Source organism: Mastomys coucha, unplaced genomic scaffold, assembly GCF_008632895.1.
Source record: "Mastomys coucha isolate ucsf_1 unplaced genomic scaffold, UCSF_Mcou_1 pScaffold22, whole genome shotgun sequence".
Taxonomy (NCBI): Eukaryota; Metazoa; Chordata; class Mammalia; order Rodentia; family Muridae; genus Mastomys; species Mastomys coucha.
In genome coordinates this window covers 200,934,867-200,949,329 of record NW_022196905.1, presented here as the reverse complement: position 1 = coordinate 200,949,329, position 14,463 = coordinate 200,934,867, and the positions used below count along the sequence as shown (strand labels likewise).

The 14,463-nt window shown below is 43.1% G+C and overlaps 1 protein-coding gene across 6 annotated transcripts in view; it reads left to right on the top strand.

Annotated features, from left to right (window-relative positions):
* Positions 1–11,571, top strand: part of Palld (palladin, cytoskeletal associated protein) — a 393,911-nt gene extending 382,340 nt beyond the window's left edge. For 5 of the 6 annotated variants that reach the window (XM_031339914.1, XM_031339915.1, XM_031339917.1 and 2 more), the window contains 4 exons: positions 6,161–6,368; positions 6,878–7,043; positions 7,565–7,698; positions 9,427–11,571. In XM_031339914.1, the coding sequence (XP_031195774.1) occupies positions 6,161–6,368; positions 6,878–7,043; positions 7,565–7,698; positions 9,427–9,599 (681 nt within the window). In that variant the 3' untranslated portion in view covers positions 9,600–11,571. Of the gene's footprint in view, positions 1–6,160; positions 6,369–6,877; positions 7,044–7,564; positions 7,699–7,864; positions 7,912–9,426 lie in introns of all 6 variants that reach the window. The other variant, XM_031339916.1, reaches the window with a different exon arrangement.
* The last annotated feature ends 2,892 nt before the right edge of the window (positions 11,572–14,463 follow it).

Below are 14,463 nucleotides of genomic sequence, written 5' to 3'. Positions count from 1 at the left end.
TCCAGTCATCAAGTGATCTTCATAATTACACTGTACTATGGAGTTACTTACATTTTTATTCCCCCAAACACACATGGCTTTTTACTTGTCTTCTTACAGCAGTTTTTAACCTGTTAACTCTATTTTAAATTAGCTTACATTGCCAGCAGGTTTCCTTACATTTTCATACATATTTAGCTTGGGTTGGTGTCTTAAGTCAGGGTTTCTATTCCTGCACAAACATCATGACCATGAAGCAAGTTGGGGAGGAAAGGATTTATTTGGCTTACTTCCATATTGCTGTTTATCACAGAGGAAGCCAGGACTGGAACTCAAGCAGGTCAGGAAGCAGGAGCTGATGCAGAGGCCATGGAGGGATGTTCTTTACTCGCTTGCTTGCTCTGGCTTGCTCAGCCTGCTCTCTTATAGAGCCCAAGACCTCCTGCCCAGGGATGGCACCACCCGCAAGGGGCCCTACCCCCTTGATCACTAATTGAGAAAATCCCCCACAGCTGGACCTCATGGAGGCACTTCCCCAACTGAAGCTCCCTTCTGTGATAACTCCAGCCTGTGTCAAGTTGACACACAAAACTAGCCAATGCAGTTGGTTTCCAGTCCAGCTCCTTCCCTCCCTACCTGCCTCCCTGTTCCCACTGATTATTCCCTCCCCTACCAGTAGCCTCCCCCTATTCCACCTTCTATCCTTTGTGTGTTACTATTCTAAGCTTTAGCTCTTAACTGTGGGTAGTTTTTAAAATTATTTGGGCTCCATCTGCTGGTTCTCTCTGGGATTGCAGAATAATTGCTTGTAGAGTTTGGTAAAGAGGTTTGAAAAAAAATGCTGTTAAAATAAGTTTCATGGCTCACAAATCAAACATTAAGTGGAACTTGGGGAATCCCATGGAAGTAAAGGAGGAAAAGTTGTAGGAGCCAGAAGGGTCAAGGACACCAGGGAATATGGCCTACAGAATCAACTAAGCAAGCCTCAGGGGCTCACAGAGACTGAAGTGACAATCATGGAGCCTATATGTATGGGTCTGAGCTAGGTCCTCTGCATATATGCTATAGTTGTGTACCTTGGTGTTCTTGTGGGACTTCTAACAGGGGGAGTAGGGGCTGCCTCTGACTCTTTTACCTGCTTTTAGGACCCTTTTCCTCCTACTGGGTTACTTCATCCAGCCTTGTTATGAGGGGCTGTGCCTACTCAGACTGTAACTTGTTATGCTGTATTCAGATATCCCTGGGAGGCCTGCTCTTTTCTGAGGGGAAATGGAGTCATGGATCTGTGGGTTGGGGGGAGGGGAGTCAGAGAGAGGGATTGGGAGGAATGGAAGGAAGGAAAAGTGGGATGTAATACATGGGAGAAAAATAAGTGAAAAGGAAGTAAGTTTCATGGATATTCACATGACACTGCTAATGTGCATCAAAGGAGAATAACACATATTGGCATTCCTACAACAGGCCATCGCTGTGGCCTTAATTAGTTTTGAAAAGATCACTCTTGAAGATGCTAGAGTAGAAAGTATGATTCCTTTATCAGTATGAAAGAGAACTTGAATTTGAGAGAGGTTTTGCTAATGACCACAACAATGAGAGGTCCATTTGTGTTTCCTCATTTTTAGTAAGGGGTATTGTGTGTAGCTTTTGCTATTCCACCTAAGCTCTAGGAATGGAACACCCCCCAGGCTTCCCTTGAATCCATGGATAAAAGACACACACACAGTTGTTCAATTTCAGCTTGCCTTTGACACAATTGCTGAGTGCTACTTACTTCCCATCTGGAAAAGCATGTCTTTATTAATATTTTGTTTAAATACTTATTTACTTATTTATTTATTTATTTATTTATTTATTTATTTATTTATTATAAGTACACTGTAACTGTCTTCAGACATACCAGAAGAAGGCATCAGATTTCATTATAGATGGTTGTAGGCCATCATGTGGTTGCTGGGATTTGAACTCAGGACCTCTGAAGGAGCACTCAGTGTTCTTAACCACTGACCCATCTCTCCAGCCCCACTTTATCAAGATTCTTATCTCCGCACTCCACCTGCCCTCAACTTTAGTTGCTCAGTTACATCTAGCTCCTGATAAACATCCCCAGACACCAGCCTGTAGGAATAACCAAGATCTCACATGGCTGGTCACCTTTTCTCCCTCAGAAGCGTGATGTCCTTCCTTCTCTTCTCCTTGAATCTCTTTGCTTCCTTCAGGGACCCAGAAGTTCTGCCTATTCTTTCCACCCAGCAATTGGCCCATGGCTTCTTTCACATGGCACAAATCAAGAACCAACTAGGGAACAGGACCTTAGCATCAAACTATCCCTACAAAAGGGTCAGGGGCTTTAGAGCAATCCTAAAATTTTACTTTGAAACAATCAAATTTATTTACTTACTCTTTTTTTTTTAAGTAAATTTGGTCTTCTAAGAACATACACAAAAGAAAAGAAAATAATTAACAATGTAGTACACTTTACATAATAAAACACAAGTTGAATGTCAGTGCATTTACTTTATTTTTAATCAAGAGTTAATATATGGGGGGGTGGAAGTGGGGGATGGCTCAAGCCTTTGATCCTAAAAGTCAGAAGGTAGAAGCAGGCGGTTGAGGTTGAGGCTAGCCTGGTCTATACAATGAGTTCCAGGACAACCATAGAATGATCCTGTCACAAACAAACATAAAATGGCCCTGTCACAAACTGTGTCCTGAAAAACAGGACAACCAGTGGTCAATAGCACAAAATGCAGGCAGGTCAATAGCATGACCCTGCCCTGCCACAAGTGAGTGAGTGAGCGAGTGAATTAATTAATTAATTAATTAATTATTAAGCATTCACTTCTTGGTGTCAGGTAAGATAAGTCAGCTGGTAAGTTATCTGTCACTCATACATGAGGGCTTGAATTCAGATTTCTCCAACACCCACATAGAAAGCTGGTGCTCTATAACCCACTGCTGGTGGGGTAGGTAGACACAGGTAGCCCCCAGAACTCATGCAAGTAGTGGTGACCCCCAGTGAGCTCTTCGTTCAATAAGCCACCCTATCTTGAAAATGAGGTGCAGAACTACAGGCCTCTGTCTTCTACCCACATGAGCGCACGCATGCAAACGTGCACAACACCACACACAGGAATTCATATGTTAGAACTACCGTATGATTCAGCTGGATATAGATCCACAGGAAATGCAATCTCAGATCACAGAATGTCTGCATTCAGATCACTCACAGTACCCAAAATACAGAATCAATTTAAGTGTTCTGCAACATATAAATAGACTTTAAAATAGACCTACGTGATGTATACTGAAAGAAGGAATCCCATCAGTTGTGAAAGTATGGTGTTTCTGGAAGACACTGTGTTAAAGTGAAATGACCCGGGTTCAGAAAGACAAACACTCCATGACCTCACATACCTGTCACTTCCGTGTAGAATGAGAAAGACCTTGGCAGTGGAGGAGTTAACAGATGCTTACTGAGGGCTGGCAGAGAAGGATTGGAAAACTGCCAGTCACAGCTATGAGTGTCAGTCCAGCAGGAGACCGAAGTTCTAGAAATCCATTGTTCAGCATGGTGGTTATTACCAAGCCTTCAAACACATGACAGTGACTGACAGGAGGTTGTAAATGTTCCTGCCACACCAAAAAAAAAAAAAAAAAAAGAAGAAGAGAGAAAGAGACACACACACACATACACACAGAGAGACAGAGACAGAGATGGGGGAAGGAAGGAAGGAAGGAAGGAAGGAAGGAAGGAAGGAAGGAAGGAAGGAAGGAAGGAAGGAAGAGAGGGAGAGACATACAGACATGTGAGACAATGGATGTGCTGCTTGGCTCAGTGTCATCATTCTACGATGTATGCATATTCTAGGGCATCATTTATGCAATTATACAAATAAAGCTTTTGCTTGCCCATTTTCTAAATAAGCACTTTAAGTTTTAAGTTAATTCACAAATATAACCTATATGATGGCATTTCCAGTCACCAAAGGAAATGATGATATTCTGAGGTTGTTATTAATTGCAGGTTTAAAAACAGAATTGTGGGCCATGTGTGGTGCACACACCCTTACTCCCAGCCCTCAGATGGCAGGGACCGGTGGATCTTTGGGAGTCCCAGGCCAGCCTGATGATCACAGGGAAACACAAGCCAGTTAGCATTGCACAGGCAGGCCTGTTTCAGAAGGACAAGGGAAGGAAAGAAACATAAGAAAAAAGTACAATTAGAGCAGGTCTGAGATTAATCTCAAAACATAAGCACGTAGCAAGATTGGGTGTGGGTGATGTGCTGATACATAGCACCCTGATAACTACTGTTTATTGCTCTAATCAACAACATAGACGTCCTTTCATCTCTGCCTTTAAAAGAATATTGAGAATTAAAATAATCACTACTTGAACTCACTACAATGATATGACCTGGATTAAAGAAAATGTAGAAGTCAGTGAGTATGGTGGCCAAAGCCTGTAATATGGGCACTAAGAAGGTAGAAACAGGAAGATCACAAGGTCAAAAGCATTCTTGGCTACATAGTAAGTTTGCCACCACCAGCTTGGGCCACATGAAACCCTGTCCCAAAAACAGAAGAAGAAAACAGGTGCCCTGCCATATGAACAGACACTGCACACTGCTACCTACTTCAAAGGAAATTTTCAATGTATTTAAGATTTGAAAGAGGGGAAAGTCGTAATAAGTCAAACCCTGAACAGAGCCCCTCCTGCCACAGCCCCTGCAGTCCATTCCCAGGCACTATCCCTCTCAGCGGTAAGCCTGCGCAGCGGGAACCCTTCACACTTTCGATAGATAACAGGTGTGCTCTCCTCTCTGCATCTGCACATGGATCAAGAGCACAGACTGCTCAATCTGTGGCTAACTTGTGGTGACTCACTGGGAGAGCTGGGGTGATGGGAACAGGGCATGCTCCTTTTTCCGGAGCCAGAGTAACGCTGCCCCCTGGAACAGCTCTTTCTGTTTTGAAAGGATCCAGTCAACGTCTTCCTGCACTGGGGGCTCAGATCCTGCTTGTCCGTTATCAAACCCAGAAAAATGGGAACAAGCTATAAACTCCCCAGGACCTGGAGCCCAGTCAAGACTATCTGTCTACTCTGATATTTCTGTACCACTTCTAGTGTCTCCCCCACAGGGAGAGGGCATGAGTGGAGAGCTGAGGATGCAAGGCACACTGCCTCAGAAACCACTTCCTAACTACTGCTCTTTCGAAATCCCATCCCTTTAGCCCATGATTTCATTGCACTTTTTCCCCTTACATTCTCCACATGTGACTATACATGTCAGAGACACCTTGTTGGTAGTAGGAATGAATACTTACCATGGGGCAGGATGAACTGTATGGGTTCTCTGACCGATTTAAACAAAGCTAGTGCTTCAAAGGAACCATTTTATAAGCCAATGGTTTTAGATTGTTTTATGATCCAATAATCTTTGGGTAGCAGAATACATCACTTCCCACTAGTAGAGTAGGAAGAAAGAGGGATATCAAGTCTTCCTCACTTCTCTTAGACTCTAAAATCAAGGGCAGCAGATGGCCACTGCCCCTTCCTTTAGCAATGCAACGTGGTACTAGCAATTGAATGTGTTTTTATCTGCTCTCTGTTCAACGCAACCCAACCTCTTAAGATTTCTGGATGTCTCCATTGTGATGCTAATTTGTCTGACTTTCTGGGTAATTTCAAATTGCTCTTATTCACTTTCAAGGATTATAAAATAATAATAGGTCTGGGTACTATGGACGCAGTAACTAACATCTCCATGGTGATGTCCACTCCTTGATGGGAAGCTTCCCAGCTGTTATTGTTATAAAGGTTGTATGGCCCAGTGTTTCCAAAGAGCTCAGAGTTCCATGCCATCATCACCTAAGAATGTTTATAATCTTAGGTGAGGTAAGAAGATGACCAATATGTTTTAATCCCTGTTTTACTTATCTCTGGATTGTTCTACAAGAGGTGTTTAGAAGTGAGCATCTGAGTGCTTAAGGGAACCACAGAAAGGTTTTAAACAAGGGAGTAATGTGAAAAAGGCACGGAGAGGTTTCAAACAAGGGAGTAACGTGAAAAAGCCGTCGTTTGTGCTATCAAAGGAGGAACTGACTCTAGATCTATAACTCTTGGTGATTTGATTGTTTTCCTATTGGAGAAGTTCATGCATATCTCCTTTCTGGTTTAGGTCAGTGGGTTACCAACCCCAGATCTCAGCTGGCAACTAGATGGAAAGCCCATCCGCCCCGACAGCGCTCACAAGATGTTGGTCCGTGAGAATGGGGTACACTCCCTCATTATAGAGCCAGTCACGTCCAGGGACGCTGGCATCTACACATGTATTGCCACCAACAGAGCAGGACAGAACTCATTTAACCTGGAGCTTGTGGTTGCTGGTAGGTGGCCTGTGATTCCTTTGTCCTTGCTCAAACAAATTAGTTGACAAAGAAACACGGATTAAGGAATGACATTATGAGGTCCAAATTTTAAATCTTCAAAAAATAAGCATTTCCAGTGGCTGGCAGGGAATCCTAGTGCTGAAATGCTCGGCACCACTAGATGGCAGCAGTAGGTAAGGCCTGTGCGCTCCTGTTGACTTAATTAGAGCAAAGCTCTCAGCAGCTGCTAGCAATGACTTGGAATCTCTGAGGCCTGTCAGGCAGGCATTCTGAGGAGCAGATGGCTGGGGCACTATGTGGGCCTATCAGTCTTGCATTAATTGAGGAAATAACGTGAGTGGAATGAAGCGGACAGACCTTTGCTTGAGGGGATGGCTAACCTCTTACCACCCGATGTGAAAACAGTTTCATAAAAGAGCTACTCAGTCTTTTCTAAAGCTCTTGAGTTCCTTGCCGTGACCCTTTGGTATGCCACTAACAGATAATTTCATCTCGTGTTCTCTTAGCTAAAGAAGCACACAAGGCCCCCATGTTTATTGAGAAGCTGCAGAACACGGGGGTGGCTGATGGGTACCCAGTACGGCTGGAATGCCGTGTTTCAGGAGTGCCACCCCCTCAGATATTTTGGAAGAAAGAAAACGAATCGCTCACTCACAGCACTGAGCGAGTAAGGTAAGATTGCACAGTGGCTTCATCTAACCCCATAACCTGCACAGTTCTGGTGCTAGGTGAAAAAAATACATCAGATACTGTATGCAAATCAGTGAGCGTAAAAGCCACACCGAGATGAAAGACAAGAGTCACACTTCGTCCAAATGTAGGCTTAAGCTTTGGAGGAGTATAATTTTGGTATGTGACAAAGGTGGTTCTGACTTAATCTAGTTGCATTTTTGAAACGCGTATATCGAAAAGAAAAGATGGATTCATTTGCTCCCGTGGTGGCAGCCCCGCCGGTGGTTTTATAAAGGCAGGTCTTCCCTTAGGAATTAGTGCATGGATTTATTCGCCCTCTTGAGGTCTGCTCTGCTCTCCCATTAACTTAATGGGGCTAGCTGCCTCTCTAGAATAAGTATGATCCTATTATCTGCTGCTCGCACAATTCCGTTTCTAATGACCTAATTAAAAATGATGCTTCATGTCCAAAGCCACTTTTTAAAAATTTAGAGCCCTAATGACTTTATCTTTTTCTGCAGCATGCACCAGGATAATCATGGCTACATCTGCCTGCTCATTCAGGGAGCCACAAAGGACGACGCTGGGTGGTATACCGTGTCAGCCAAGAACGAAGCAGGCATTGTGTCCTGCACTGCCAGGCTAGATGTCTACAGTGAGTGCTGCCTCATTTCACCTCTACACATTTCACACGCTGAATGATTAAGAATTAGATATCAGAATGATATATCTCATTACTCTAAGCTTTATATTCTAAGTTGATGCGCCAGGATTTTATTTGGCAAAAAAATTCATATTACTCTTTCTCTTTCTGTTTATAGTTTCCCGACATTAATAGTGAAACCCCTCCGGGAGAACAAACACCCAAGTATCACAGGGTCTTTGATTGATTAGCGAGATGTGCATGTTGGTGTCTTAGGCCGGCATCCGTAGGGCTTAACATAAAAGGCATACGCATCTTTCACATTTTCTTATTTGTGTATTCTGCAAGTGACTGTCTCTAACCATTTCTTCCTGAATCATAATCCTTTCCATGTCCTGGTGTAGTCTTAACATGTGTACCTCGATTCTGGAATGTATACTTACATAACTAAGTGCTTTTCTCATTAATATAACTGAAGTAGCTCTCGGCAGTAGATTCTTGAATGTGCGTTTGTGTGTTTATATACATGCATCCTAAGTAAAAAAACAAATGAACAAACAAACAAACAAAAACTTACCAACTCAGTTTCGAGACTACAACAGAATTATATGATCCATTGATATAAGAAAAACCACTAGAAAAAAATTTTTTAATTCCAAATTTTATCTCTGCTTGAGAAAGTAATGCTCTTTTGAAACCTTCTCAGATGTCTGGTTCTCTTCTGTTTAGATTTATTTATTTATTTATTTATTTATTTTGGTTTTTCGAGACAAGGTTTCTCTGTGTAGCCCTGGCTGTCCTGGAACTCACTCTGTAGACCAGGCTGGCCTCAAACTTAGAAATCTGCCTGCCTCTGCCTCCCAAGTGCTGGGATTAAAGGCATGTGCCACCACTATCTGGCTTCTCTTCTATTTGTTAATGTTAAAATCTATCTAGACTTCCTAACTATGATTATTATCAAAGAAAAAGGAAGAAAGCTAGGTCAGATATAGGAAGCCTATCAACTGTTTTGAGACTTTCCAATCTGTAGTTACTAGAAGAACAAATCTTTCCGTGTTGCATGGCTTCACAGTCCCACAGGCACACACAGACAGTGACTTGGGATACCTGTAAGTAGAATGCAGACGTCCCTCTACATTATCCGCATCTCTACCGTGGCTGTCCATTCTTATACAGAGATACATATGTGGGGCCCTGTAGATCTAGCTCAGCAGTTAAGAGCACTTCCTGTTCTCGCAGAAGACCCAGCTCCCAGCTCCCACATGGCAGGTAGCTCTTAGCTGTTTGGACAATACTAGAGCAATCTGGGACCTTCTCCTGGCTTCCCAGGCAGGACATACTCAGTGCATACACATATAGGCAAAACATACACACACACACACACACAGTCACCAGGAACATGCTCAGTGCACATGTGTACATGCAGGCAAAACACTCACATATATAAAAAATAAAAGTTTTAAAAATTGTATGTACCTGATCCATATCAAAAGACGGTTTTGTGTGTGTGCCTTTTTGTTTTTAGAGTCGGGTTATTGCTCTGCAACTCAGACTGGCCTATAACTCACTGTGCAACCCAAGCTGACTTCAAATGTACTGTGCCTCAGCCTCCCAAGTGCTGAGCTTAGGGGTGTAAGCCACCGGGCTCTGTCCAAAAGACAGTCTGTATTTACTTAGGCCTCTAAGGGATTTCCAAGCATGTCTGTGCTAAGAATCTTCATTTGCTGTCTTTCCCTGTAGCCCAGTGGCATCAGCAGCCACAGACCACCAAGCCAAAAAAAGTACGGCCTTCGGCCAGTCGCTACGCAGCACTTTCGGACCAGGGACTAGACATCAAGGCCGCTTTCCAACCTGAAGCCAGCCCATCTCACCTGACACTGAACAGCGGCTTGGTAGAGAGTGAAGACCTGTGATCGGCGCCCATGTCGAAGCTGAAAATGGAACGCCATGGCTTCGACCAGCCTACTCCTCTGTCACATTATGTGAAAGGCAGAAGTATACTTTCGACTTAAGAAATTTAAAAAAACAAAAACAAAAAAAACCAACACCAAAATCATATTTTTCTTACTTAATAGAGAGTCTAAGTAGGGGATGCTTATAGAAATGTACACATTGCACAGAAAATTCACATTTATTGTCCAAGTTAAGACTTTTGGAACTGCTGTGATTAAAACGGTCTGAAATGCCAAGATGCCAAAAGAAACCAACCATTCAAAGGTAACCACAATTTATGTTATCTACAAGTGCCTTTAAATACAAGCTATAGGTGCTATAGCATGGCAGTGTGAATGTTTGACAGACACAGTGACTTCTTGAGTGCAGCATCTACAGATGGCCCCAGTAAACCACGTGCAATACGGAGGGATGAGAGAGAGAGGGTGGCGACATCCGAGGGCATGCCTCGTCTTTGCAGACTGCTTATGCTACATCGGAAAGAAGGAGTTCCTTGCCTTAAAGTCCGTTCACATCAGGAGTTTTCCTTGTTACCTTCCCAGGAAGCTCACTTACAACCTGTGTTGAATAAAAGATTCCCTTAAACTTAAGGAAGGGTTCTGGAGAAAGCAGCCATGTATTACAGTCCATTGCACAAGAGGCATCCAAACCAGGACCAAGGCATGTAGCATTTGGAGGAGGCAGGTTTGGAAGGCACAGAATGACGGAAGGAAGGAATTGCTACCCACATGGGGATCTCATATCCATTTAGATGAAGGCATCAGGGCCAGGCCAGGCTCTTCTTTGGTTTTCCTCTAAACCTTGAAAACATAGGTGCAGAAAACACTGCTGTTAACCAGTCAAGGACTCTAGGGGGACTCCAGGAAGTGTGGATTGCATGCGTGGTAGAGACTTCCATGTAGCTGAAGTGTGTAGTAGTTGATGATGTTAGTGTGTAGAGCAAGTTGGATATGGTGGAGGTAGTAGGGGTGGCATGTGAGAAGGAGCCGGAAGGGTCTAGTCTGCCAGAGGGAAGAGGAGACTTGAGAGACAATAACAAGCGTGTGCGACAGTGAACTTCTTCCTTTCCGTGGACACTAGAGCTAGGTGCTGAGTAGAAGTGACTAGTTCCCGTCACCCACCCCCCCACCCCCCGGCTCCATGGAACCTAGCCTTGGGAGGATCCCAGGCTCCGAGCATCTATCTGTAAGGCCAGCTGCAAAGACTGCTTTTTGAATGCACGAGTCCGCATCAGCTAAACCGAGTTGATTCTGACCAGACTTGAGGACTTTAAGTCGGAACCAATTTTTTTTTTTTTTTTTTTGGAAAGTGAGAGAAAATAATTTGGCCTGATAGTATAAACAGTGAGGCTTTAAAGGTACTTTGCTATGAAAAGAAAACACTGTTTGTTCCTCATGCAAAACATATCTATTGTTCATTATTTATAAAGGTGTTGAACTTTCTTAGCTCAGTTACTCAATTCATACATAGTACTCCTTAAAACAATTTTATATCTGTAACCACCCCGAATATTTTGTATTACTGCTTCACGTTGTACAGCTTTCTACTTTTGTAAGAACACCCAACCAAACAAGTTTTAGCAGGCTTGAACACCGGGTGGCAGATGTTCTGTACAATGTGGTACAAGTCTCTTTGACCACATACACATTGCTAAAGGGGGGATTTAAATTGCCATGCAGGGTCTCACCTATCTCTGTTGTAAAACTGCAGCCTATATCATATCATAACTGCCAAATTTTTCTGAATGTGATTTTTTTTTTCCTAATTCGCCGGGCTTGGGATTAACTCGCATTCTTTTGCCACCTTTTATGTTGTATTTATGAAAACAAAAACAAAAACAAAAACAAAAACAAAAAAAGAGTAGTACCATACTTTGGATTGTTGTGCTGTTGTAATGTGGACTTAACATCAATAAATGAATATTTAACAGACGGCAGTTGACTCCTTGTGATGTTGTGTTCGATGGCAGCAGTTGACTCCTTGTGGTGTTGTGTTCGATGGCTGCTGTACCCGCAGAGTTGGGAGCTTTCTGTGCTGGCAGACTCAGAGAGGTCAGAAGTCAGATGTGAGATAGCAAGTGCCAGTTCAGCTGTGTACTATCTTACCTGATGCCTTAGTGGTTATGACAGAATTCAAAAGTTCCTTGGCATTCAAGGACAGAGGACGCATTCAGTGAGCCAGGGGCTACTCTTCTCTCCCCGAGGCCATGGGGATCTCTTCCCCTCCCTCTTCAAAGCCAGATGTGAGGCTTCCCTTCTCCTTCTTGGTCTCTCTTTTGCTATGGAAGGCTTGAGTCCCCTTTAAAGGAGTACCTGACTAAATCAGGCCCACCTAGCCAATCTCCTTTCTAAAAAGCTCTTGTCTTAGAAACTTAATTGTATTTTCAAAATTCTAAGAGGAGACTCAGGGGAGAGGAAGGCGGCTCTCTGGGTAAAGTGTTTGCTGTGTACAAATGAAGACTTGAGCTCATATGCCCAGCACCTCCCTAAGTAACTAGTAATGACTACATCTCTGCCCTCTCTGCTGAGGGACCAGATTCCTGGGTCTCAGCCAGGCCAATCAAAACAGCAAACTCTGGATCCAAAGGAGAGGTCTTGTCTCACAAAATAAGGAGGAGAGTGACTGAGGAAGATATCTTGACATCCTCCTCTGGCCTCCTCATGTATCTCCATCAGCAAGTGTACCCACATCCTGGATATACCATATACACACCTAAAGGAGAAAACCAATCTCTTCCAAACAGAGATTCAGCCTTGACTCGGTAAGAAAGGTGTGTAGGACAGCTGTCTGCTTACTAACTCTCAAAAACAGCTTAGCAAGCAAATGAAACTAGAAGCACCAAAGCGCCTGAAGAAGTGGTTAATAAATTTAGTCACATTTATCCATCAGAACAGTGATACTCGTGCATGGGCCTTTTGGATACTTCATGAGAACAGTCTCTGCCACATACTTATGTCATCAAATACGGAAAAAATCATATGGAAGGTTCACCTTTACTGGCTGGTGTACAGATGCAACCAAGGGAGAAATGTAATCATCAATACCACCCCACTAGGAACCCTGCAAGTTACACTAAGTGAACTGCCTGCAAGACTATGCCCATTGAAGCAACAGTGGATGAATGTTGTGGGGGTAACCAAATGCGTTTTTTAAAATGGGATTAAGGCCCACTCTGTGGATTGGAACCCATGCATGACACTATCTGTCAGGCAAAGCCACTTTGAGCTAGATAGACCATGGGGAAGTCTACTATTGTCATTCTGCTAAATCAGCACTTCTCAACTTGTGAGTTGAGACCCCTTTGGTTAACCTCTATCAACAAGAATATTTATATTTTGGTTCATAACAGTAGCAAAATGGCATATTAATGGAAATATTTGATCATTAGGGGTCACCACAACATGAGGAACCATATTAAGGTCACAGCGTTAGGAAGGTTGAGGCACCCTGTGGTAAATGAGCACAGGAATAAAAGGACTCCTGAGGACATACTGCTCTCCCCCAGAGAGGAGTGCATTCTTCAGTCCTTCTCCTCAGAGAAGGTTCTTCTTGCTGTAGATGGTGATTAACACAAAACCCCACTACTGATCAACATGCAGAATACAAGACTGTGGAATGCTTAGCTCTAAACGGGATGTCTATATCACGCCCCTGGGCTTAAGGCTTGGGGATTTGTACAGAAAGACTGTAAGAGCCAGAGGTGATGAATGACTTCTAGGAGATGATATTTGCTAGTCACAAGAGGGAAGACATACATATGAACTCCCAGAAATCGACAAAATGCCCATGACCTGCACAAGCTCAAGCCAGACAAAAATCCAAGCACAGAAGAGGAAAAGTGGGACAAAAGTCCAACCCCTCGCCAAGAAGCTATTCCTAGTTGATAGCTCCTGGGGAAAGGAAATCAATTATTTTCTTTCATGTAGTAACACTAGACACACCAACTGAATGGCATGGCATGCTCAATGCTCAGGAGTAGCCATGCAACACAAACTGGGCTCCATGTGTTTTTGTTGACAGTGGTATGGGGTTCGTTTGTCTGTCTGTCTATGGAAGGGAAGGAACACGAAGTTGTGTAGGTAGGGAGGTGGAGGAGTTTCTGGAAGGAGTTGGGGGAAAGGAAAGAATATGATTAAAATATATTGCATGAAATTCTCAAGGAACAAATAAAATCACTATCTAAAAAAATAAAGGTCCTTAGCGGTAGTGTTGAGATGCCCTTTGGGGATCCTAAGTCTTCATCTTCTTTGCTGAATAAATCTTTCCCCTTGCCCCAACAGCCTCTCCTTAATTCACTGGGGCCTTGTCAACTGGTCAGTGAATGGGCAGGCTTGGTAAACCAGAGGCAGTATGTTAGCATCTTATTTAGATTACTAGTCCAAGAATTCAAAATTACATTGGTGGTAATTATTCAAACTTAAGGCAAATTGCCTAAGAGAAAAAAGATAATTGGCTTAGCACTGAAAAGTCAGTTGTAAAAATAAATATACACCAAAGTCACTGAGAGAGCCAACAAAGAGAATCCTGTCAAGAAATAACACGCCTGCATATGTACCAAGGGTCAGCATCAATACCGGCTACAACTACAACATGACACACCGTGGCTGCAAATCCTGAGCCATGAGAGACTACTGGTGAATCCGTGTATGCCTCATGTGTTTGGTGCAGAACAGCAAGGTAGAGATATCAGCAAAGTGCAGTGCATTTAATTGCACAACAAATGAAAGCACAGCCTATGCTCTGGCCTCAGGAGCTTATGATATAGTTAAAAGACAATTTTTTTAAATTTAGCTATTTATTTAGGGGTTTTTTTTTTTTTTTTTT